Source organism: Panthera onca, chromosome F1, assembly GCF_046562875.1.
Source record: "Panthera onca isolate mPanOnc1 chromosome F1, mPanOnc1 haplotype 2, whole genome shotgun sequence".
Taxonomy (NCBI): domain Eukaryota; kingdom Metazoa; phylum Chordata; class Mammalia; order Carnivora; family Felidae; genus Panthera; species Panthera onca.
Window position 1 is genome coordinate 45281001 of NC_138355.1, and position 26112 is coordinate 45307112.

The 26112-nt window shown below is 51.7% G+C and overlaps 1 protein-coding gene and 1 long non-coding RNA gene across 19 annotated transcripts in view; one reads left to right on the forward strand and one right to left on the reverse strand.

The window, feature by feature from the left end:
- Nucleotides 1-26112, reverse strand: part of PLEKHA6 (pleckstrin homology domain containing A6) — a 143818-nt gene that overhangs the window by 41622 nt on the left and 76084 nt on the right. For 16 of the 17 annotated variants that reach the window (XM_060644197.3, XM_060644200.3, XM_060644199.3 and 13 more), the window contains 2 exons: nt 2428-2508; nt 1633-1747 (listed from right to left, as the gene is read on the reverse strand). In XM_060644197.3, coding sequence (XP_060500180.1) covers nt 1633-1747; nt 2428-2508 — 196 coding nt within the window. Of the gene's footprint in view, nt 1-1632; nt 1748-2427; nt 2509-4650; nt 4766-26112 lie in introns of those variants that run through there. The other variant, XM_060644208.3, reaches the window with a different exon arrangement.
- On the forward strand, nt 1741-12489 carry LOC132686432 (uncharacterized). Of its 2 annotated transcripts, XR_013553033.2 has the most exons (7): nt 1741-2304; nt 3003-3121; nt 4549-4760; nt 8771-8868; nt 9326-9482; nt 10139-10284; nt 11288-12489. It is a non-coding gene; the product is annotated as an uncharacterized LOC132686432 (long non-coding RNA). The 2 variants fall into 2 exon arrangements; XR_009613660.3 differs by having other exon boundaries at nt 10139-12489.

Consider the following 26112-nt stretch of genomic DNA (forward strand, 5'->3'; position numbering starts at 1 on the left):
TAATCCAACCGTCTGCCTTCCCTGCTTTCACGGCCAGTCTGGGAGTGGTGCTGGAATAAAACCACACACAACTGTGGACTGGAGTCAGCCAGAGTCAAGTCTGTGACCTCAGTTGACCGTTCGACATCATCACACAATATTTCATATTCCCCTCCTGGTCCTCTGTTCCCGTTCTCCAAACCTTGGGCATATTCTCAAGCCTCATTGCCTCTCCACCCACCCCACTCTCTGCAGAAAACCCTACCTCCTACCTCCGTGTAGAACTTGAGGACGTCAGATGGGAACGTCTTTAACTTTCTACACCCCCACCTCCTAGCTTCACATGACTTTCCCGTGTAGCTCAGGAGTACCCCTTCCCTATGCAGGCTAACAGCACCTCTGCATCGGACTTCTCCTGTCTCCACAGAAATGAGACTCACGGCTGTCCCCTTCCTCCTGAACCCATCTACTGGGCCATGCCCCTCCTGCTCGCACATCTCAAAACAAAACAAGATGGACCAAGCAGACCTCCTGCCATCTTGCATATCTTCTGGCTTCTGTCCCCTACCCCTCATTCCCCCTAACAGTGAAGTTTCTTTACAGATATGTACATTTCAATATTTCAAACACTTCAGAAAAGTAGAGAATAAATCACCACTTTGTTGGTTTCTAACAAAACGTGACAAATACAGCTGAAACTCCCTTTGAGCCCCTCCTCAATCTCATTACCTTTCTTCCTTCCTAGAGGCAACTGTTGACCCAAAACTAGTCAGCTTGGCAGTGGTTACATGCTTGTACTACAAATATACCTATACATATGCCATATCACTTTCGTGTCTGTTTTACGTAAGCGATAGCACGTTTTTCATATTCTGCAACTTGCTTCTTACCCAACATTACATTTTCGAGATTTATCCTCGTCAATACACATAGCTCTCGTGCAATTTAATTTTTGGAGAGCACTCTATTATAAGACTGTACTACCCCTTACTGTCCAGTTTCTTAGAAGACTAGTTTCTACTCTTCATCGTCTGTCTGCCCTCCCATCTCCTCTTTAGCTCTCTCCTGCTCGCCTTCTGCCCCCATCCCACCACCTGTCAGGTTCTCCAGTGGTACGCCCCATGCACGCTTTCAGCCCTTATCTTACTGGACCTCTGTGCCACATTCTTGTCTGGATTACTTCTTCCTCCTGAGGCTCTCCTTCCTTTCTGAGCTCTCAATTGGCATCTCCTCCAAGAATGATTCCTCTTTTGCCGTCCCCCTAGATCAGTGGTTCTCAATAGGTGGAGGAGGGGGCAATTTTGTGCCCCAGGGAACATTTAACAACGTCTGGAGACGCTGGTTGTCATAGGGCAGGTATTACTGACATCTAATGGGTATAGGCTGGGGATGCTGCTTAACATCCTACAGTGACAAGACAGTCCCAAACCACAAAGAACTATGTGGCTCCAAATGCTAACAGTGCCAAGGTTGAGAACCCCCAGTCTAGAGATTGATCTTCCATAAGGTTCTGGTCTGACCCCTCTTCCCTTCCTGTGCTCTACCCCTCTTGCATCACCTCACTTGCTCTTTGGAGACTGTTGAAACAGCTGGACAGGCTAGCATATTTCCTAGGATTCCTACCTGACAGCTTGCCTTGGGGGCTAGACTTACCCGGACGCTGGGCCGCTCTGGGGGGACCTCGGACACCATGTTGTGGTTGGATGTGTCGCTGTTGGTGATAGCCGGGCGTTTTCCACCTGCTTTATTGGACATGTCCAAGGCCGATCTGATTTCAGGTTGATGAAAACAGAAGAAAGGGACTGGTCAGAACCCAGAAAGAATGGAAGGGCCCTAGCTGTATTCCCTACCCTGCCACCCACTGTTCCAGCATTAGCACAAAATCACATCCCCTAAGTGCTATCAAGAGGTCACCTCAGCTGCTCCTTCCGCTCTTCTGAGACCACATGCCAGTAATCTTGGTTGGGCATTTTCCTCTTTCTTTCCTGTAAACTTATTTTAAAAACCTAGACCTTAGGACTCTGGAACTCCTTTTCCTTCTAACTGAAGAGACACAATGCCTCAGTGGATATGAGAGTCATTTAATGATCTTTCTTTTCCTTCCATTCACTGAGCCGAGATCCACAGAGGAAGCCGAGAGGAATTCACATTTGGCTCTCAGGGTTATATCACCTTCCCTCAGCACCTCCCTCAAAGGCCCCTGGGTGATACGCCCACCTCAAAACTATCTCACTCCTCGAGCCTGAGATCTGGGAGACACTGGGAAAAGTGGGTGAGGTCAACGAGCTGGATGGCCCTTAGAAGCTTCCATTCCTCAGGACTGAGGTGAGAGACCCTAACTCCCTCTGCTCTCCACACCCCTCTTTCCCCTTCCCAGCTGCAAAGTGGCAGTGGGGGCGGGGGTGGGGAAGGCTGGAAAGGTCAAGCAGCCACTGGGGGCAGACATACGTTTTCAAGTTAAATTTTTTGTTTTCTTCTGGGACCTGGCCAGTCACTGGGTGCAGAAATGTGTTCCGTCTTTCATTGTGGCTGTGGAGGCAAAAAAGAGAGAGGTTGTGATAAAGACGGAGAAGGCAGAGACACAAGCTAAAGGAAGGGTGGGCCCCAGGCAGTGACAGGGCCCCGATGGCCACATGGGAGATGGTCCCTCTGTCGTCTGTGGGGTCCAGGAGAGGCAGGCTGGGGGGCTGGGCTGCAGAAAAAGCAGCTGCAGTCAGGTGGGGGGTAGGGAGACACCTTTCACTAGTCAGTGCTAACTACTTACACAGATCGCTGAGGCTGGAAATACGTCCCACTTAACCCCTTCAGTGGTGACCCTGGGCTTGTAAGTGAGTGGCGGGGGGGGGGGCAGGAGTCTCCAACAGCCAAGGTTTTGTGTGTGGCAGGTTCTCTCCCAGGAACTGCTCCTGCCCGTGCCCCACATAAAAACTGCTCACTCATTATTTGCTGAAAGAATTCCCTTGTGACCTTGGACTCCTTTCTCTCCTGTTTTATGTTGCATCTCTTGCTTTACGTGAAACCAGAGATCCAGAAACTCCATTCCTGAGCTCGGGCTGGGACCCACTCACGCTTCCAGTCCAGGGTCCCTGCATCTAAGGGGCCACTTGATGTACTGAGGCCCCAGGGACCGTCAGGCATCGAGGTGAGTGCCGGCTCCACAGTCACATCTAATTAAGGGATGCTGGGGCCTGGGGTGGGCTGGGGTGCTGGGAGGACAGGCTGCTAGGAAACGGGGTCTGTGCAGAAGCAGATGGGGAGCAGGGCCGTGGAGGCTCCTTGGGGAAGTCCTGCTGTGGCTCTCTGGCTGGCTGAATGTCAGCCTTGTTTCCTGGTGGCTTCTGGGGGAGACAGACAGTCTGTGAAAAGGGTAGCAGATAGACCTTAGAGGGGGGCTGGTGCTGTGGGTCTAAGCCACCAATGGCAGCCATTGAAGATGGCTTCTGTGAACAGGGGACCACTTGGCAAGAACATTGTAGGATCCAAGCATCTAGCCAGTGGGGGACTGGGTGAGTTTTAAGGTCTTCACTCATCCTCGTGCGAGATGCTGTGAGAGCCCAGAATAGTCTCAGTCCGCCCCAAGAAGCAGGCACCTGGACAGCGCCTGCTGAAGCCATGCCAAGCTTGGGGCTTGGGGGGGGGGGTCCTGACACCAGGCCACTTGAGCACTCTGACAGCGATCAGCCAGGGCTGCCTGGCATGTGGCACCCCAGCCGGCCCCTGAGGAAAGAGAGCCTAGCTTGGTCCCTTCCACTCCACGTGAGAAGTAACCTTATGGAGATCCCTCTTCGATAGTCCGGGAATCTCAGCCCCTGGGCTGTCTGCTGGAGTTAGAGATAATAACAAACGGTGGTTTTTTTTTTCGGCTCCCAAACCAGCCATGTGCAGATAGAATCCAAAGCCCTGTGCAGAGAAGCCCGGTGAGCAGTGGCCACCGTCTATGTGGAAATCTAGGGTTTTGCAGCTTGGGCTTGCCGGCCAGGACCCTAAATCTGGCCAGTGTCCACCAGGACTCGGTTCCAACTCTAGCATATTGCTCACCTGCTCTCCACGTCTCAAACTTTATTCCCTCCTCCCTCCAACAGGGATGCTCTCCTCAACTGCAGGGCGTCGTTGCAAGGAAGGGTGACTGGTTGCAGTCCCCCCTGCCCCCCGCCTCTCCCCCATCGGGAGGCGAGCAGTTTGTGAAAATAAGGTCCTCGAGGTGCCAAGATCTCTGCTTTTCCCCGGTGGCACAGAGCGCCTGCTCCCCACCTCCCACGTCCAGCCCGCTACATGTTCCCTGTGCTAACGGCCGGAACCTTCCCCACACACACTGGTATAGACAGACAGACAGACAGACACACACACACACACACACACACACACACACACACACGCACACAGTCTGCTGTCAGCCGGCACAGGTCTCTCAAGGGACAGCGAATTGCTCCCTGCCCCAGACTCTCCTACCCAGCAACCCCTACAAATGACGTCCTCTCTCCATCCCGGCGCTACCAATTTCAAAATAGCTTCCCCTTCACAAGCACTGCAATGCAGCAGCCATTGACCTAACTCCTCTTCCTTCTCCAGGTCAGGTCTGGCAGGGCCCTCGCTCAGAAGCCCCCGACCCAGCGAGCCACCCATCAGCCCGCTCACGGAACTCGGCTCACCGGCCACTGAAGAAATCCCTACCTGACCCGCCGATCAGCCCGAAACTTCAACATCCTTTTGGCAGCTCTGTCCCCTGTTCGGCAGCCTCAGAGGACCTGCCAGCCACCCTGCTCCTACCATCCCTCTGAGAAGTAAGTCCTCCGGGTCCCGGTGGCCAGCTCAGGGCGCAAGGCAGGCACGGCTGGCTCCCCCTCCTCCCGGCTCCGGCACCAGGCGAGGGGGAGGGGCTCTCCCCGGGTGGTGGCAGGGGGTGCCCAGGTGCCCTGGGGGGCCCGTGGCTTCCTAGCATCCAGCCCGAATGCTGCTGTCTGAGTGCTGGAGGCAGAATAAATGAGCAGGGATGATATCCTCCCGGTCCAGGTCCCCGAGGAGAAAACGCTGAAACAGAGGCGGGCGGGCGCCGAGCAGGTGTACAAGTTCCAGGTAGTCCGACCTCCCTGAGCTAAGGACACAGAGTGGCCGGGCGGGCGGAGCCGTCTGGGGCCACACTCCCATCTGCGTGGCCTGCAGGAAGACGGTCTTTCCTGCCTCCCGACCCCCAGCCCCAAACGCAGGCCCTTGGGCTGAAATCCACGTGCCTCGCAGAGACCCTTCTGATCCCGCGGGCACGAGGGTTAGAAGCAGCTCCAGGCTCGGCTGCTGCCACTGCCTAGAAGCTGAGATTAAGTTTCCCAGACTTCGGCGCAGACAGGGCACAGCGAGGGGGGTTTCTGCCCAGCAAACGCACCCCCCCCCAAACGTACTCTCTTAGGACCCAGCCCCGCCTGGCTTGCCCTCCGCTTGGGGTCCAGCTGAGGGGCACGGGGAGCCAGAGCTGGTGGCAAGGACCTGGCTTCTTTGCTCTGGTGAACTGGAAGGAAAGCTTCCTCCCAAAGCTTGTGAGGAAGAGGGCAGCAAACAGGGCTCAGAGGGGGTCACCGTGTGTTTACTTCTGAAAATCTTCCCAGATGCCATATGATAAATCCCAGCTGGCGACTGTTGGATCTGCTCAGGGGCAAAGGAGGTTTGCATCGCCTTGAAGTTCCCTGAACTCTCCGGGGGCTGAAGACAGTCAGATCTCCCCTTTCCCTAATGCCCTCGGTGTCTGAGGGTCCTGGGACTGCAAGGGCCTTCTGAAGGTCATCTCTTCCAACCCCCTGCCTCCAGGCAAGCTCACTCTGCAATCAATCTCATTAAGTGCCCTGGCTCTTCACAAAGGGCTCCAGCAAGGGAGGCTCCAGACCCGCTGTCAGCTTATGCTGCCAACTTGTTCTTTTTTGATATCAAATTTCAGTTCCTCTGGCTTTCCATATTATTCCATTTCTGCCTTCGGATGACAGAATCCCTTCTGAGCAGCGTGGTCCCTTATCGCAGCACCAGGCAGTCCGTTGACATCATAGTCTGTTGTTATGGCAATTCTGTGATGTCACAACAGACACTGAAAGGGGAGGGCGGATCTAATTTTTTGGATCGAGGTCACAGCTCAGAGAACCGTGCAATCAATGAATGCAAAAGCGAGCAGACAACATTATTATTTAACTGTGACAAGACAAGCCGGCTGGCGAGAGCTGGGTTCAACAGCTACTGATGTTGAGGCAACTAATCCTAAATCCAAACGGTCAATATATTCAACCATTTAGCGGTACTTTTGCAAATGGTGACAAGAGCCTTCGGTTGCCAGATCCCACCTCTCTCTGGCCCAGCCTAATTATTTGAGCCCTGCTATGGTTGTGGGAATCTGGGCCCTCCTCTGGTGTCAGCTTGAGATCTCTGCCTGTGCACAGTAGGCGCCTAATAAATATTTGTTGGACCAACGAGCAAATGAATGAACGAACAAAAGAAACCCTCCGTGCTCCGACTTAATTTTTAGCCACCTGCATTTGGAGTTTGACATTCTGTTACCAAGGGCCTCCCTACCTTTGCTCTCTCTTAAAATTAATTACTTCCTCTCCATGAGAGAAGCTCTGTCTCTGCCCCCTCGCCCCTTCACTCAGCTCCCCTGCCTGGCTCCCCCTCGAATATATAGCTTGGCTTTGATCCGTCTTCATTAGGAGGGGAAGAAAATTAAGCTCCTCCGTACAGGAGGAGGGAGTGGAGGTGCATTGGGAAAATGAGTTTTCTTCCTCTAGAAGGCAAAAAATATCCCCTTTCTCTTCAAGCTGAGCTCAGGAACCTCCCACAGGCTTTGCTTAAGTTGTAAGCTAAATTACTTCTCCCATGCCCAGTGAAGCTAGCACAAGGGAGTAGGAATGTAGGCTCCGGGGCTTTCCCTGCTTGTCGAGGGCTCTGAAATCCTCAGGGTTCAGGCACACAGAATGCCTAGCTGGGGTTCTTTTCCTTCACCACTAAACTGCACAGAATGACAGGTTGTCATTTTAGGGTAGACGTCAAGAAGAACTTACCAGGTGCAGGATATTTTCAAAGGGAAACAAGGATAGGTGATTCATTTTTTCTCTCTTCTTTCCTTTTTTTTTTTTTTTTTTTTTTTTGGTGGGGGTATGTCAAAGGCCTCCATTTCTCAGGAACAAATAGTTATGAGTACATCTCCAAATGGACCTCCTGATTCCCACCCCCCAAAAAGGGGGAGAATCTCAAGCAGTCAAGCAGATTTTGTGATGGAGGCAGGAACATCCCTAAACTCCTGGATCTCCCACTGGGTGGCCACCTTATCCACTGTGCCTACAAACGTGGCCCCAATGGCAGTGCCACCGGTGAAAAGAGAATTGGGCAACACCAGGCTTTCAGTCCAAGATCCAACGGGAATTAGCAATGTGACCTGACTTCTCTGGTTATTCGTTTCCTCGTGTGCAAATGAGGTACCTTCTAATTCTATGAAATAATAGCTGGCACTTGCAAACTGTGAAATGTTTTATGCATAAGAGATAATGGCGATGATTAATTTGCTTAGAAACAAATCAAGAAACATGCCAGGTGCCGGAGCTAGAAAAGGAAAAACATACCATTCAGGTTTAAGAAGGCTACGTGCGTGGGGCGGGGGCTGGCTTTCCAGAAGTGCCAATACCAGTAAATTACAACAAGCAGAGGCCGGGCATCCGCCTCTCCTTCCTAGTTAGGGCTTTCCTACTTCCTGAGGCGCCCTCAGTCTCCAGGTCCTGGTGACAGCCTCGCTACAAAGATAACCCAGTACTGATCTGTCTCCAAACATCCTCCCCAAGCATCGGCATCTGTCTAGAGGGCTACTGGCACTACACGGTCAAAGGCAGCAAATTCAACCCCAGTCTCCGCGACCCTTTGTAGGCATGCATGGTTGCACACGTGCACGCACACGTGCGCGCGCGCACACACACGCACACACACACACACACACACACACACACACACAGGTTGGACGCCCAGAGCTCCCACCGTGATAAATATTGAACAACTAGAAAAATACACTCAACGCCTTCCACCCTCTGGGCCCCTCCTGGTTATCTGCCCTACACCAAGCTGCCTCATTTCCATAGCTCCCGAGAATCTGCTGACAGAGAATTAGCCCTGGCTAGGCTTCCCCATCCAGAGAGCACTTTGGCTTCTGGCATCACAGCTCATTATATGGAGAGAGGACATGGGGTGAGGGTGGGGGGAAGCGGGGGGGTGCTGCCTGTGGCCCATCCCTCCCACTTCCTTCTTTTCCCCAGCTAGCAAATTCCAAGCGAGGCCATCCACACTCCTGGGACGGCTGCTGCCGGAGGGCGGGGGGTAGGGAGGAAGGTAGGGAGAGGTTTGGCTGCAGCTCCCCACCTCCCCCCCCACCATGTCTCATCATTATTTTTGAGCAGCTTTATCTTCTCCGGCATTCTGTCCCAATTAAAACCAGCTCGGTTTACAGTTCCAACAGCGCTGGTGTGCCTGACCATTGAAGCTCTCCTGATCATTCCTCGGGAAAAATACACTGCTCTAGCCAACTTCTCCCCACCAAAGTCCCTCTGTCCTCCGGCCTATTGCTGCCACACAAAGAAGCCAAAGGAGGTCAGGCCCCGGTGGCCCTCCTGGGGATCTGCAGGTGGCAAGGAGCACCTCGGCACGGCACTGTCTCTTCTCCACGTGCTTGCTGCCTGCAGAGCAAAATACCAGCTCTGCGGGCTCCGGGGACCCAGCTGCCAGCCTCACACTGGTACTCGTTCTCTCCTCTCTGTCCTTGCACCATCCTTCCTCCCAGGCCACAGTCATTTCCAAAAGGGCAGGAATAGGGCGTCCTCTGCCAAGCAAGCTTGGAATGTCCTGAAATGCTAGGCCACTGGGCTGAGCGGCTAAAAGGTAAGACTCGGGCCGCCCCCTTTCCTGCTCAACTCTGCCTCTCCTCACAGCCCCCATCCCCACCCCAAAGGGCCAAAACACATTTCCCTGACTATGACCGGTTGTGGAATGCTGGGGGATGTTCACCCGGAGCTCGGCCCCTACCTCAGATAGAAAGCAGATGAGCTGGCTTAGTAGCCAATGGAGGGGAAATCACAAATCAGGGGGCCAGAGTCAGGTTTCCTCCCTTCCCCACTGTGTCCTTCCCTGGGGTCTCGCCGCACTATCTCCGAGCCCCTGCCCTGGGCTGGAAAGAAGCCCCAGACGGCAGGGTAAGGGTTGTGCTCTCGCGGGCTCTTTAGTCCCGGTCACTGTTTGTAGCGTGCACGCGCGTGTGTGCGTGTGTGCGGCGGGGAGCGGCGGATATCTCAGGGAGGGGAAGTTTGCGGGGAGTGTTCACTCTGATCTTGTGCCCCAGCTTGGATTATCTTATCTTCAAACTGATGATGACGGCGACGACGATGACGATTTTACTTTATGTGATTCCATTCATCTTCTGAAAAATGAAGATAACCGGGGTGGATATTCAGCACAGCCATGCTATGTTATGAAAACGTTGAAATTCTCCCTTATTGGTCAGTAAAGAGCACCTCCGCTGAGCCTCTTGAGCGCCCCCTCCTCACCTCCCCACCGGTGCCTACCCCCCCCCCCCCCACCCCGAGAGATCCAAAGACACCACGGGGGAGGGGGGGAACCACAGGACTCCAGGCCCCTGCCCTTTCTGGTTGATGAATTACTGAACGTCATTCCTGAAGTCGCCATTCCTTAACTGTCAGAACACCAATGGCCCTTGCAAGTGTCAAGATCGGGATTCTGGGCCCAGAAGTTGTGATGTGCAGGACGCAGGACGAGAGGGGCCTTTCCCGCTTTTCCACCCCACGCCTGACCCAACTTGGGAGAACTGGGGCAACGCAGCTCCCTGGGGCTCCTCACCTTCCTTGCCCTCACGCTTTGGTTTTGTTCCCTGCTGAAGGGAAAGGAAATTTAGGAAGGACTGTCATTCTGGCTCTACCTTCCCTCCTCACAGCCTTTCCTGAGTGGTGAAGCCTGATGGGAGCAGGGGGAAGGCCCCAGTCTCCTCCCTCAGCCTCCAAGCCGCCTTCTCCTGACAGTCAGCAAGAGTCCCACGAGATAAAGGGGCAGGATACTAATTAATTACTGTCTCCCCCCCCCCCATCCCCACCCCCCCCACCCCGGCTCTGAGCTAAATCCCAAAACCCCAACCTTTCAGAAGCTGAGGCGGCCCAGCTGTCCGCTTCCGAGCCTCCAGAAGGTCACTGGAACCAGCTCTCTTCATTCCTAGCTCAGCAGATTTGGTTCTGGTGTCCCAGACAACAGTCCCACCCCACCTCACCCCAAGGGAAAGCATTCGACAGAGTAAGTGTTCAGAGAACAATGCAACCAGACTAATGTCCCTCCTTCCACACCCTCCAAGGCTACAAATGCCTTCTCAGTTATCAATCCAGCAACTGGGGAGGGTCAAGTCGTCCTGTGCCTCAGCTTCCTTGTGTCAACAATGAACCAATGGTGCAGCCACTCTGGAAAACAGTATGGAGGTTCCTAAAAAAACTAAAAAGAGAACTACCCTACGACCCAGCAATTGCACTACTAGGCATTTAACCACGGGATACAGGCGTGCTGTTTCAAAGGGACACATGCACCCCCATGTTGATAGCAGCACTATCGACAGCAGCCAAAGTATGGAAAGAGCCCAAATGTCCATCGATGGATGAATGGATAAAGACGATGTGGTATATATATACAATGGAGTATTACGCGGCAATCAAAAAGAATGAAATCTTGCCGTTTGCAACGACGCGGATGGAACTGGAGGGTATTATGCTAAGTGAAAGTGGTCAGTCAGAGAAAGACAAACATCATATGACTCCACTCACATGAGGACTTTAAGAGACAAAACAGATGAACATAAGGGAAGGGAGACAAAAATGATATAAAAACAAGGAGGGGGACAAAACAGAAGAGACTCTTAAATATGGAGCAGACGGTTACTGGAGGGGGTGTGGGAGGGGGGATGGGCTAAGTGGGGAAGGGGCACTAAGGAATCTACTCCTGAAATCATTGTCGCACTACATGCTAACTAATTTGGATGTAAATTAAAAAAAATAAAATTAAAAAAGAATAATAATTAAAAAAATGAACCAATGGTAATAAGTAGGCCTTGTTCAGTACACAACACAGATGAAGGGGTTCAGAACAAAGGGGATAAATTAAGCTCATGTGGTCTGGGCTTTGCATTTGGAGGAAGGCAAGGCCCATATCAGAGTCAGGGAAGCTGAGGTCCGTTGTCCCAACCCTAGTGACTGGAGAGAGAAGACAAAGTTCCTGTTCTTTGTCCAATCTGAGCCTTTTTTGTCTCCAGGAAAGAAGAGGGACAAAGCTTCATGATTCAGAGGGGAGACACCTGCTCCACCAGGCTGGCTGCGAGAACGCAGGGATAAAAGACACAAACCCTCTTACTTGTAAGCCCGTGGGCCATAGGTCTGGGGACTGTGTGTGACATGGAGCAGGGGCGGGGGGGTACCCATGAATGTTAGTCCGACAACACCTGCCTAGGTGCGGAGATGCGGAAGGGCGGCCGCATGCAAACTGCTTACCGCCTGGGCCTTCTCGGTTGCTGTTGGCCAGCACCTCACACACAGTAGGAACAGAATGGGTGATGGCCGTGGTTGCAGAGGCAGTGGGAGGAGTGGACGTGTGCCATCGCACTTTGGGAGATGGAACTGTGAGTGAGAGAGGCGGGAGGGCTCAGCTTCCGGTCCCTCTCGCTGGGGGATGTGAAGGCAGGTTCCATATGCTCCGGGGCTCCCTCCTCTCCTCCCCCCTCCCAACTGGCCAGCCCACGCTGATAAGAGTCTATGAAGCAGGGGCTTTGTCTGGGGGAGAGGAGAGCAGTAAATCAATGGGAGCAGAGAGCAGGGGCCTGGACAATTGCTTCTGGGGGGGAGGAGCCCTCATCTCAGGGAGGTGCATGGAGCAAGGGGGGGGCAGAGGCAGGCGGATGGCAGCAAAGCTTTAGTGTTAGCATCACCCCTCACCTGCCCTGGGGGAGCCAAGCCAGCCCCTCCCCCCAGGGAGGGCTCAGCTGCTCATCTCTCCTAGACTGGGGGACACAGATGGATTGTGGGACATTCTGAACACCTCCTTCTGCTGGGAGTGAGGAGTCTGGAACTTCCCATGTGCCTGGGGAGCTTGCCAAGGGCTCTGAGGGCAGAGGCATCTCCCCAGATTGCTGTCTGCTGTAGGGAGGATCCAAAGTGATCCTGGGAACACAGGCCACCAGTGGAACGGGCCAGAAAATGGCTGTACCTGGGGAAGGTCATTGCCGTCTTCCCCCTCTGTGGACTGAAGACAGCTGTAGAGTGCTCCCCCTGCTATCCCAGAGAGGAGAAGTGAGATCTAGAAAGGAAAGGACTTAGAGAACTATTGAAGAAGGCTGTCGCATAGAGTCAAAGAATGGAGAGCGTGTGGGTTATCCTTACGGAAAAGGGTGAGGGCAGTGGTTTCCCCATCTGTAACAGAGTGACACCAGAGACGTTAAGTTAAACAAGATCACATGTTGGAAGCACATAATAATTCCTCGGCAATTGCTGAAGTTATAATCATTAATAAATTAAAGGGATCGCATAAAACAAGTAGCATTATTCTAAAGCTGTGCCGTCCAGTTTAGTAGCCATTAGTCATATGGGACTATTTACGCTGGAATTAATTAAGATGAAATAAAATTAAAATGCCAGTTCCTCGTCATGCTAGCCACATCTCACCGTGTGGCTCAACGGTCACAGTCGCCAGAGGCGACCACACGGGACAGACAGCCATGGCGCACTCTATCATCGTGCAGCAGTCTATCTGGACAGCACAGGGCCAGAGTCTCTGCAAGCCACCTTCCAGTTCTAATATTTTTTGATTCTCTGGAACATGCACTTCCACACCAGCTGCTCTGGGCTCAGGGTCCTCAGGGAGTACAGGTGCCCTGCTAGTCCTCAGCTACGGCAAGAAGCAGGGGAAATCTGCCACCACCACCAGAGTTTGATACATTTCAAAGTCGCATCAGAATTGATTTGGAGAATCCATCACTTTTTAAAGCATATACATTAAGAGATTCCCCTCCAAGATGGGGAATATTGTTACCGACAGCCTGTTGGGGGCAGGCTTGGGGGAGGCACTGGGGAAAGGTTACACAGCAGCTCACTCTGTGCAGAGAGGAGAGGTGGTAAGGGGGAAAGAATGGGGGAGCCCGGTCCTCCCCTGCCTTCCTTTTCCTTCTTGGATTGGCCAACTTCTGGCAGAGACCAGAGGGAGGAGGAGGAAAGAGGTGATCTGCAGGGTCCTTTGGTTTAGAACAGGAAGAGCAGGCACACAGGGAAAAGATAGAGGAGTGGCCACCAAGGACAGGGGGCTTAGAAGTCCTCCTTCCCTGCACCTCCCCCATCCCACCCTACCACCCAGACCTGGAGCCTGTGGTAATCACAGGGAAACAATCTGTCCCTAAACAAACAGCACTTGAAGCGGGTGCCAGAGTGCGTTCATTGATAACCCAGGCCGAGACAGGGGAGGAAGATCTCAGAGGAACGGGAGAGGCACTCCCAGGCCTAGACCCCAGCCAAGGAAAAGAGGGGGCCTGCAGAGGGAAGGGAAGAGGGAGACAGAAAGAGGGGACCACTGTCCCCACCCCTGTTCCCCCCGCCCCCGCCTGCCATGCAATAGCCTTGAAGGAAGACGAGGCAGGGAAGCTGCAACAAGAAGGAACAGAATGCTCTCGGGAGGGGAGTGGAGAGGAGGAAAGGGAGAAGGATGCTGTACTGGTGCCGGTCAGGACAGGAGCCAGTCCGGGTAAGTGACACCAGAGTAACAGGTGCGGCTGCCTGCACCTGTCAGAGCGTGTGAGCCACTGTGCTGCTGTTGCAACTCCCGGCTGGGCCCGGGGACGGCACAGCCTACGGAATTCCCAGGGCCTGGTGCAAAATAAAAACGCGGGGCCCCTTGTTCGAAGATTAGGAATGTCAGGATGGCAACAGCAGAGCATTAAACCAGGCCTTGCTGAGCCTTAGGGGCCCACTGCACAGGCTGTATGCCCAGGAAGTCCACCCAGCCTGGGGGTGCCAGGCCCTCAGTGCCACTTCCCCTGGGACTGTGAGGGCGGAAGGCGGCCGATCCCCTCTGCGGCTCGCTCTCTTAATACAGGGCAGAGCACAACAAGTGGCCCCGCTCCTCCCATCTCTACTCCCCCCCCCCCCCTTTCTTGGCTCACGTGCCCAGAAACTTGGCTTTTGCTCTTGCCCTGCTGGGTCCAGGGCCCGGCCCCTCCCCTTTCTTGTGCCTGGTTTCTGTTTGCCTGTGGGCAGCCCGGCAGCTGAAGCGCCCAGCTGAAAGCCACCAGGGGCTTGGGTTTGCCTTATCTCTCAAATCTGCCTTCAAGATGGCACAGGGAGTGCTCCGTTCCTACCCAACAGTCCCCTTCAGGGCCACCTAACATCAGCATTATGCCCTCCAACCTTTTTCGTCCCAAGAAAGTGGCACGGCTACAAAAGAGCTCCTGGCTAAGGGAGGTGGGGGCAGCGGGGCAGCAGGGTGGGGGAGTCAACATTTCTGCTTTGGAGAAAGATCAGGCTTTCATTTTTTGTCACATGTGCACACATGAGTACACACGCGTGCTGAGCATACACACACACACACACACACACACACACACACACACACACACACCCCATCAGCTGAAAACAGTCCACCTGCCCCCTCCAACAAAACCCAGAACTCTGGTCCACATTCCCTGCAGGAGTCTGACTTATCTGGAGACGGTGCCTGGGTCAAAGAGCACAAATGTTTTGGAAGCTGAGGGAAGGAGGGACCTGAAGTTGAGAGAAAGGGAACGAGAGACACCCGAACCCAAAAGATTGGTCCTCTTTTTTTTTCTGGATTTGTCTGGCTCCCAAATGACAAACTTTGTCTTCTTCATGAGAGTCGCACTCCCGGCCCACTGCCAGCTCTCTGCACCGCCGCCTCCCCCCCACCCCCCACCGCCGTTCTGTCCTACCTTCTTCCTCTCCACACCTGACTAAGTAAAAAAAGATGGAAGGACAAGCCACAGCGATCCCAGCCTCTTTGGCGGGGCCTCTCTGCCTTCCCTCCTGCCTGCTCCCAGGAAATCAGCCCGCGAGAGGGCAGGCCAGGGGCGCTTCTGCCCGGGGCTCCCAAGCCCCTCTCTGGAGACAATGGCTCAGAGAGGGAGGACGCAGCCAGCCAGCTTTATGTACAGGGTGGCCACACACAAAACCATTGTCTCCGCATCAGGACAGACAATGGTTTGTATCTCCAGCTCCTGTGCCAAGTAGTTCACCCCCTTGGATGAAAGCAACCCTCAACATTCCCTTGTAAGAAATAGCCTGATACTGAAATCTGGCCCCAAGCTGAGAATTTGTATCCGGCTGTAACAAAAGCCCGTTCTAGCTGACAGACTGGATGTATCCAGCGCTCCCTTACCTGGTCCAGAGCCACCCAGGCAAACACACGGGGACAGATCACCACTCTCACCACTCACTCGCCCGGCCTCTGCTTGCTCGTCCCGACTCCTTTCACACTCAGGAATAGGGAAAAGGTTTCCTTTAATACTCACCAGGTCCCTGGTGGGTAGCAATCATTAACAGCCACACATGCTGACTGGCCTTAACCCCTTCAGCACTGGGTTGCCTCCGGCTGACTGATGGACAGCCCTGTCCTCTCTTCCCAGCCCTGGGCCAGCCCAACTCCCACCTTGATGTCATCCACCTGAGTAATGCCGGCCTCCCATGTGGAGAGCGGAGAGCGGGAGCCCTCTAGTCCCACCCAGGCTGCCCCGCCTGATTGGAGCACACTCCAACCTGAGGCGCTTGGCTCTGGCGTGGTGCCCAATTGGATGAGCCCACATTATGAAATATTTGCCTAGCAGGCCAATAGAGGAGCCGGGATCTGGGGGAGGGGATGATATTTTTATTTATTCCTGGACGAGGGAGAACAGACAAAGGTAGTCCCTCGCATCCCTAGCCCTGGGACGGGAAGCAGTGGGAAGGTGGTCTCAGGTGGATGGAAGCGTCTCTAGCTTCTCTGTCCATGTACGGGGCACAATCCTTGAAGTCTTCTGAGCATTTCAGCTCCTGGCTGTTTAGCGAGAGGGCTTCGTTGCCTTAATAATCCCCTGCCTCGCTCAGGAGTTTGGAGAGTCTTAGCAGGAACTGTAACAGAAACCAAGAAAGGAAACTTCTTGACCGGCAAAGGATTGCTCGTCTCTACTTAAACTGTGCAGCTATAGGTGGTCTTCTTTATATTTGAAAGTTGCAGAAATTGTTTTGTTTTGGGTTCTTTTTTTTTTTTTTTTTTTTTTTTTTGCATCTTTGGAGGATGCAGCTGAAAGGTGGGCAGGCATGAGTGGAGACAAATCCCCTCTTTATCCCTTTAAAAATAGGCTTCTGATTTGGGGAAATCTAAATCCAGCATAAAAGTATCCACATGTAGGACACATGCAAATCTATGCAGATATGTGCAAATGAGCAGCTCCGGGCTTTTCAGAGTAAGTCCTTGCCGGGATTTTTCTAGTTTGAGCAAGAAACCAGGTAGTCTCCAAACCTTGTATCAGAGCATCTTACTAGAGCTTAAAGCTAGCAGCAGAGAGAACATAGAGAGCTCAGCAAACGGATTTATCGAACATGTACTACGTGTAAGGCCTTTAAGTATACTCTATTAGAGTGTTAAAAACATGATCATAAATATATAGCATACACAGGGGAATGCAAGTGCCCTCCCCCTGCACGCCCACAATGAATACCCACTTCTCCTTTCAGGGCCCAGTGAGGGAGCTGGCTGCTCCAGGCCTTGCCAGCCTGGGTCTAGCAGCTGGCACCTCCTCCTTATCACCCCTGGTTCCTGTTTGTCTACCAGTAAGCCCAGCCACTGTGGCCCAGGACCCTGGCTTAAACCAGCCCCGGGGGCCTTATCTTATCTGCCAGGCTGCCTTCCCAGTGGCCTGATGGCTGGTTGGCCCTAGTCTCTTAAAGGGGCTGCACTGTATTTCCATCTAGTCGGACCTCAAGAACACCCTCAAAATCTAGGGAAGCACAGCCTGTGGAGGGTCAGATTCACCACCCCACCCCCTCTTGGCATTCCCTTTACAGCCACGGCAGGCTGTGGGGCTGCTACTGGAATGACTTATTGACTTAAAACAGGGAAAGATGCTAACGTTGTTACATACCACTTTAAATGCTTATCATATCATGCAAAGGCCCTGCACCTCAGTATTTCCAGGCCCCAGTTCTGTTATTGAGTTTTTAAAAGCGGGGGGGGGGGGGGGGGGGAGAGGCTCAGGATACACCGTCAATATAGTAAAATCAGTTGTACCTCTAGCTACTAACCTGAAACTTGAAATTTTAAAAACGCTATTTACAGTAGAATTAAAAGTGTGAAATATTAAGAAATACCTTTGGCAAAAGATGTGAAAGACCTATATACTAAAAATTATAAAACACTGCTGAGAGAAATTAAACCAAATATAAATAAAAGGAGATATATATTGTCTGCATGGATCGGAAGATTCCATATCGTTAAGGTGTCAATTCTCCCCATATTTTTCTACAGATTCAACACGATCCTTTGTAAACACTGACAAGCTGATTCTCAAATGCATATAGAAATCAAGGGACCTCTAATAACTAAAAAGCTTTCAAAAAGAAGTACAAAGTTAGAAGCCTTAGACTCTCTGACTTCAAGACTCATTGTAAATCTACGGTAATCAAGACAATGTGGTATTGGCATAAAGATATATGTATAGATCAATGGGACAGAATAGAGAATCCAGGAATAATCTATGCATATATGGTCAATTGGTTTGCCACAACGGTGTAAAGGCAACTCAATGAGGGAATGACAGCCTTCTTAATACAGGCTGCCGGAAAAAAACAGAGATCCCTACACCTAAGGCAAACGAAAACAAGCCCCCTGACCCTACCGTAAAAAAATTAACCGAAAAGGAATCAAGATCTAAATGTAAGAGCCACAACTGTAAGATTGCTAGGAGAGACCATAGGAGAAAAATCTTCAGTGATTTTCGGTTTGGCAAATGTCTTAAATACGACACAAAATTCACCAACTTCATCAAGAAATCATCAAGAACTTGAACGTCACCAAAATGAAAAACCACTCTTCAAAAGATGCGGTTACAAAAAGGAAACGGCAAGCCATAAACAGGGAGGAAACATTTGCAAAACATGTACCAGACGTAAGATCTTTATCCAGAATAGAGAACTCTTGCCGCTAAATATTAAGACGGCAAACACCACCACCACAAAAAATATGGGCAAAAGACTCCACCAAAGAAGATATACAATGTCAAATCAAGTACACGAAAAGATGCTCAACATCATTAGTCATTAGGGAAAGGCAAATTGAATGCACAATGAAATAACGGTACACACCCACTAGAATAGCTAAAATTAAGACTAATCATACCAAGTGTTGACAAGACTGTAGGGGAATGGAACTCATCCACTGCTGATGAGGATATAAAGGGTACCTCCACTTTGGGAAAGTTTGGCAGTTTTTTTTCTTTTTTTTTTTTTTTTTTCAACGTTTTTTATTTACTTTTGGGACAGAGAGAGACAGAGCATGAACGGGGGAGGGGCAGAGAGAGAGAGGGAGACACAGAATCGGAAACAGGCTCCAGGCTCCGAGCCATCAGCCCAGAGCCTGACGCGGGGCTCGAACTCACGGACCGCGAGATCGTGACCTGGCTGAAGTCGGACGCTTAACCGACTGCGCCACCCAGGCGCCCCTGGCAGTTTTTTAATAAGTTAAACATGTGGTTATCTTACAACCCACTGATTCCTAGGTATTTACCCAAAAGAAGCGAAAGCATGTGTCCACACAAAGACTTGTGCACAAATGTTCATAGCAGCTTGTCAGAGCCCCAGGCTGCAAAAAACCCCAAATGTCCACGGACAGGTGAATACAATGTATGTGCTACACCCATACAATGGGCTATGCCTTGACAATAGGAAGAAATGAATTATTACGGGTGCATCTCAAAATAATTATGCCGAGTGAAAGAAGTCAGACGCCCCCAAGGTGGAAAATGTATACTGTATGACTCCATTATATGAAATTTTAAAATGCAAACTAATCTATAGTGACAGAAAGCAGATGAAAGTTTGAGGGGGAGTGGGGTAGATGGCAGGATTTCAAAGAGGCAGGAAGACACTGGAGAGCCACACGTCCGGGGACATTATGTTAATCGCGGTCGTCGCTTCACAAAACCCATCAGATGTTACCCTTTAAATATATGCAGTTTACCTTCAGTTAATTGTACCTCAGTAAAGTAGAAAAACTTTCGTTTGAAACATCAACACAAGACAAAACAACACAACAGCTCCGCCTGGGTCCCACCCATTATGTTTACACTGTGATGGATGTGGGCAAGGGGTGGTCGGGGGGACAGGCTGGGCTTCCAGCTTTGCCTGGTGACTTAGTCTGACAGAAATGCCGGTTCAAGCCAGGGATGAGCATGGGCCCTGAATGGGCCTGAATACCTCGCATGGATTCAGGTCAAAAATGTGGCAGATCTGAATACGGTCTTTATAAAAATAAAGGATTATCTAATGACAGAAGGGAAAATATTAAGTATAACCCTTTACGATCCCCAAAGCACTCTTATCCTTATCTCATTTGGTTCTTTCATGGCCCCATGAGGCAGGCAGAAATATTATCACCCCTCATTTTAACAAAAACCCTGAAGTTCAAGGAGATAGAGTCTTGGCCGAGATAACCCACCTGCCGTACGGGAGGGGAGGCTAAACCCTGATGGGGTCTTTCAATCTCGGTTCAGAGCTCTTTCCTGTTGCCACAAGATCTGTCCCCAGCGGGGGTGACTGCCTCCGACTGTGGACCGTGGACCAGCATCCGGTGCTCACCCTGCCCTGGGTGGATGTTCTGGTGACTGATCCAGAAGGGGCTCCCAGGGTAGATGAAAACAGGGGCAGATCTAGGGTCAGAATAGGATCAACTAACAGGAACCATGCAGTGTTAAGAGAGAGGAGACTGTTAGAGACGAGAGGATCAAGGATCTAATTTGATCACACATTTGATGAGAAGCGGGAGGATGACAACCAAAGCCACTCCCAAGGCAGGAAGTCTGGTGGGTGTGGAAGCAGCTGGAAGCTGTTAGAGGGCTCCAGGCCAGCAACCCGGCTGGGCTCCAGGCCTCTGTACCCCTCCTCTCCCTCCTCTTCTCTCCCTGCCCCACCCTCCCTCCTCCAGCACTCTGGCCAGGGCACAAGAACAGTGGCTGGCTGGGAGCCCCACCTCTCTCTCCCCCTTGTTCCCAGGACAGGATGCTGGAAGGGAGGAGACCTAACCGTGCAGGGCATGGGGACACGACATGTAAGGGGCATCCAAGAACTCAGTAATCAAGATTGATACTATTTTCTTAATGGAATATTTTTCAAAATAAAAATGCAAAAAAAAAAAAAACAACAACCCATGATAAATGACATATTTTAAATAAAACCCAGATCGGTATTACTGAATTTCCCTCTTGTCTGAGGCTCCAGCATGGCTTACAGGGGCACTGCTATCGGTCCCGTCTTTACTTAAACTGCTGATATTTCGTTCTTTATGAAATTTTGGCACTAATTTTGAGTTTTTAAAAATATTGCTCTCGGTTGGCGGGGTGGGGGGCACAGGGGTGGCTCAGTCGATTGAGCGGTCGACTCTTGATTGTGGCTCAGGTCTGATCTTACGGTTCATTGTGATCGAATCCTGCATCAGGCTCTGCTCTGACAGCACTGAGCCTGCTTGGGAGTTTCTCTCTCTTTGTCTCTCTCTGCCCCTCCCCTACCTGTGCTCTCTCTCTCTCAAAATAAATAAACAAGAAAAAACAGTAAAAAAAAATAAATACATAAAAATATTGCTCTGGATAATTGAGTTTTTTGGCACCCCTTAAGTGTTGTCCCTACGAGGGAACTCACATCCCTTACCTCATTCAGACCTGCTCAAGGATGAGGCTAGGGGGGCATGGGAGGGAGCTGGGAAGACTGGACAAGGCCCAGAAAGGGCTAGGGAGGGTCCTGCGCTCTTCGAAACACCTCAAGGCATGAATAACAGAAAAAGGCTGAGGACTTCTTCTAGAGTAAAGGGGAATAAAGAGGCATGGTCCTGGATTGGATTCTAATGATTAGGGCAACTGATAAAATTTAAATACGGATTGTTTATTAGGTACTAGTCCTGCATCAACGTGACATTTCCGAAATCTGTTCATTTGTGCCATGGTTATGCAAGAGAATATCCTTGTTTTGAAAAAGGGAAAAAAAAAAAACCAAAAAACGATGATGCAGAAAGAAGGGCTGGAGGGAAGCCCACGCCCCTCTTTCTCTAGTCTCTCTCCTCCCATTCTAGGCAGTCCCAAGAGGGAACAGTAGGAAATGGGGTTGGCAGAAAGTCTTGTCCAAAAGATCGGGTATTGGAGAACCGGCTGGACGTTTTCCTCCCGAAACAAGAATTAATTTTGAATTCCCCAATCCTCCTCACCCTCCCCAGGAAGACTTGACAACCGGCACAGAAAAGAAAAGGAAATTAACACCTATCCGTGCCATGACGCCATGACGCCATGACGCTAGCAAATTCTGATAGGTGCTGAGATCCAGCCTAGGGAGGAGGAACCTGAGAGGTCAGGTAGGTAGCCCGAAGCTACAGGGTTAGGAGGTAGGAGAGTTGGGACCACAGCCCAGGACACAGTCCAAAGCCGGCTCTCTTCCCACTTCATGTAAGTTGTGCAACTTGAAATTCCCTTCTCATGCATCATCCTACAAACTAATCCTTTAGTTTATTTTTACTGAGTTGAATCTGCATTGGTCTTGAGATTTTTGGCTCCGGAGTCAGACTGCCCCAGCTCCAATCCTGGCTCCACCAGTTACCAACTAAGGAGCTTTGGGGGAGTGACGCGACCTCTCTGTGCTTTCACTCCCCCATCTGTAAAAAGGGGTAATATATGCACCTACCTCCTGGGTTTGTCATAGGATTAAATGAGATTATCCAAGTAGAAAATTTAAGAGAGGTCCTGGCACTTAGTAAATGTTCAGTAAATGCAAGTAATCATTCTTATCTGCGCCTGTGCCCTGGACTGTTCACTCATAGGAAGCAATGGCCTGATTTTGACCATAAAGCCCCTTAGCACTTTGATACATAGAAATGGATGGTTAATAATTGCTCCTAAAGAAGCTATTCATCAAGGGGCGCCTGGGTGGCTCGGTTGGTTAAGCGTCTGACTTCGGCTCAGGTCATGATCTCATGGTCCGTGGGTTCGAGCCCCACGTCGGGCTCTGTGCTGACAGCTAGGAGCCTGAAGCCTGCTTCGGATTCTGTGTCTCCCCCTCTCTCTGCCCCTCCCCCCTTGCACTCTGTGTCTCTATCTCTCCGTCTCTCTCTCAAAAAAATAAATCGGGGTGCCTGGGTGGCTCGGTTGGTTAAGCGTCTGACTTCGGCTCAGGTCATGATCTCACGATTTGTGAGTTCGAGCCCCGCGTTGGGCTCTGTGCTGACAGCCCAGAACCCGGAGCCTGCTTCGGATTCTGTGTCTCCCCCTCTCTCTGCCCCTCCCCTGCTCATGCTCTGTCTCTCTGTCTCTCAATAATAAATAAAGGTTAAAAAATTAAAATAAATAAATAAACATTAAAAAAAAAAAAGAAATTATTCCTCAAGATGGCACTTAGCCATTCCTAAATCTGGTTGTAATGTCTTTAAGGCACTACGCACCTCAGAACAAGGGATCATCTGCAGCGGTCACCTGTCCCCCTACCCTGAGGATCCAGAATAATCAACATCTGAGAATCTCAAATGGGAGGGAGGTTTGGCCTGATGTACTTTGAACTGGAAGGTGCATATTTTTTTCCTGGGTCATATCGAACTTGGAAGTTAAAAAGCAAGTCAATGCCAGGGGCTACATCACTGGGCAGGAGTCAACTGAGGAGCCCCAAGTTCTAGTGTTTGCACCGTACCCCTCCAGCGGTATAATGTGGACAAGGCCTTGCCCCTTGGGGCCCACGGGATAGGAAACAGGGAATCACCTTGCCCAGAGAGTGAACAAGAGGGACCAGAGAGACCACGGAGACCTGAGCACTTTAGGTTCTTCGAGAAAGCCCCTCTCTCGGGCTAATTTCCCATCAGGACCCCTAGCCCCAGTGTAGACGTTTGGACTCAGCTAGGGAGGACCCACAGCACATGAAGGACGTGGACTGACAGATCATTCATCTAAGGTGCTGAAGAGAGGAAGGCCAACGGCAGGGTGGCCAAAAGTCAACAGCAGTCAGGTTGAGCCAAGACGGTCCTTCTGTGACAAGGGCAGAGCTGGAACAGGGCAACTTTCTAACTATAAGCAGATACCCGAGAAGCCACAAGGCACACAGGACTTGTGTGGGGATGCGAGTGAAGCAAGGGAGACACCAGGGGGTGTATGTCTAGGGGACAGGGCTGTGCGAAGTGGCAGCAAGGGACTGGCGCAGGTGAGTGTATCTTGGTGATGGGGATACAGGGGGCAGAGCCAGATTTTGTGGGGCCGGAAGCTTCTGCAACCTGAGGGGTCCTCATTAAGAAAAAGACTACAAATACAAATACAGATGGGTTCTTGGAGGGGGCCTGGAACCAAACTGCATGGCTCACGCCATGGGGGGCGGTAAGCTCACCCCCACACCTGTCCGCATCTCTGAGCGGACAGACTCACCTGTGCTTGTTGGAACCTTCCTGCCCCTGCCTCGGCACTATTTCGCTTTCCCTTCACACCCATGCTTTGCTGACCTGATTTTGCTTCGTGGTAGACAGCGCGAATTAGTCAGTGCCCCCACGCCTTGGAATTAAATTCCTCCCCGCCTCTGCGCAATAGGTATTTGGATTTTGTGCCACGCCCCAGCCCCCCCCCTCCAATGCACTACACCCTCAACCATCACCATCAGGGGCTGAGTTCCTCCCTATCCCAGGAGCCCCACCTTTCCCAAAAGGCATTGCAGGCACCCTCCAAGCTGCCAGAAGGGGTGAAACCGAGGCTCTCCCTGACGCCTGGCCCCCTGCATTCCAGCCCTGCGCCCAGACTTTGACCTTCTCCTGTGGCTGGCTGCAGATGTGTTCTGTGTTACAGAAATAGCCCAGCTCCTGGGCCCCTGCAGGCCCTCCCTCTGCTTTACTCAGAGATACCCCACCTCCCAGGCTCCAGGAGGGAAGTGCTCAGTTCTCCACTCCTCTCTCCCACACGCCCCTCACGGCGCAGAGCCAGATGGGGCCTGCCTCCCCCCTGCTCCTTCCAGCCCCAGTGCTTCTGTGCCGTATCTGCCATTACAGCTGATGGAGGGGAGCGGTTTGGCGGAGGAAGGTATGAAGGAGGGCATAAAGAAAAAGGGGGGTAGCACCATGAAGAGAGTATACGATCTGACCCCCGTACGGTTTGTCTCTTCTCTGAGGTTCGTTTGGATAAAGGGCAGCAGCCAGCCGGAAATGGTTCCCAATCCCAGACACCCTGGCCCAAATTCCCATTCTCTCATACCAGAGGGTGATTTCATCGTCACGGATTCAATCCTAACCTAAACAAGATGGTGGGCATCGGTCTTCCTCGCGAGTCCAAGATGGAATGTGGGACAATGGATCCAATCACATTATTAATAACTGAACTTAGAAACAGTAATGGGCTTTCCAACTGTGAGGCTTTTAGATGTTGATGCCCTAGTGTCTGATGGAACAATAAAATCTTTTCATAAAGGACTTCACTAAAAAGACAGAGTGTTACCTATGGGTAAGGCAGGGGCCTGAATGGCCTTCTAGGTTCAGGTTCTGTGCCTTTTCCACTCACAGGGAGTGGCAGTGACACTGCAGTCTAGCCACCGACTAGGCCCCTACCCGTCCCCATGATCAGGCAGGAAAAGAGCCGAACGGGAGAGGTCGGGGGCGTATAAAGTCTTCAAGCCAGACTCCTCTAGGCTTGGAGGCCCTTGAAGGGCTAACATGTACTAGGAAGCACCCACCCTTTCTAGAAACTGCCCCGACCCCAATACCCACATAGTTACAGTGGTAACAACCATGTTCCTAAACCTGACGCCACTCTCTTGGTTACAGGGGGTAGCCACCTGGTCTCAACCCAACCAAAACCCTCCTCGGGGATGGGAACTGGGATTGAGAGAGAAAAGAGATCCGAGACCTCCTCCAGGTGACCTGTACACGAGGGAGCCACTGGAGGCCACCTTCTGGACCCCGTAGACTGCCCAGGAAGCTGAGTAGCCTGTCTGCAGTGAGACCAAAGACTGAAGCCAGCACAGGGAGAGCGGCAAGACATCATACTTGTGGCATTTGGCTTCTTGCTTCTAGTTGGTTCCTGTGACCCAGCCGTTTCTCTGACCCTTACAATAAAATCCCCTCTGGGGCCGAAGATGCTGTGAGTGGCTTCAGTAGTGTGCGCTCAGAAGTCCTAATTAATACCAGCAAGAGGAACAAGATGCCTTCTGGAAGACCCAACGTCTCACTGACTCTGTACACATGGCTGGTATGAGGAGAAAAGGAAGAGAAGCAGAGGAAGAAAGGAAAGGGTTGAGAGCCGGGCCCAAGGGCGGCAGACAACCGGGCTGGGAGGCCCCGGGCCAGCCCAGAGACCAGGCCGGCAGAGAGGGCAAGGAGGAAGGTAAGGGTCAGAGAAGACGAGTCTAAGTTTGCTACTACTCAGCTTAGAAAAGCTTCTGGGATGTTTAAGAGGGAGCCGGCAACCACAGAGGCAAGCTCAGATCCCTAAGGAAGGTGGCAGGTGACCGCAGTTGACAGAGGGAGTCGGGGAGCTCCGGGCCAACAAGCTGATGTGGCTTTGAGACATGTTCTCAGAGGACAGCCACGATTCAGGGGAGAAAAAAAATCACCTTGTCTTCTTTCTCCTGAACTTTCCAAAGCAACTGTGGGTCTTCTGCTACCTCTGAGCCTCACAGTTCTCTGAGTCCAAGGGGACCGGTCTGCCCCTCAGGTCTTCTAAACTACTTCCCTGGCACCAATTCCATGAGCTAATGGTCCCTTTAAGAATATTTTTCCCCCATCTGTTCTCTACTGGGCTGGAGCAGATGTTCCTCGTTCCTATGGCAACGGACCTACCACCCTTCCTAATGGGTATCTTCCTAGTGAAGGGCACAGCATAGCCGCTCTCCTCCCAGA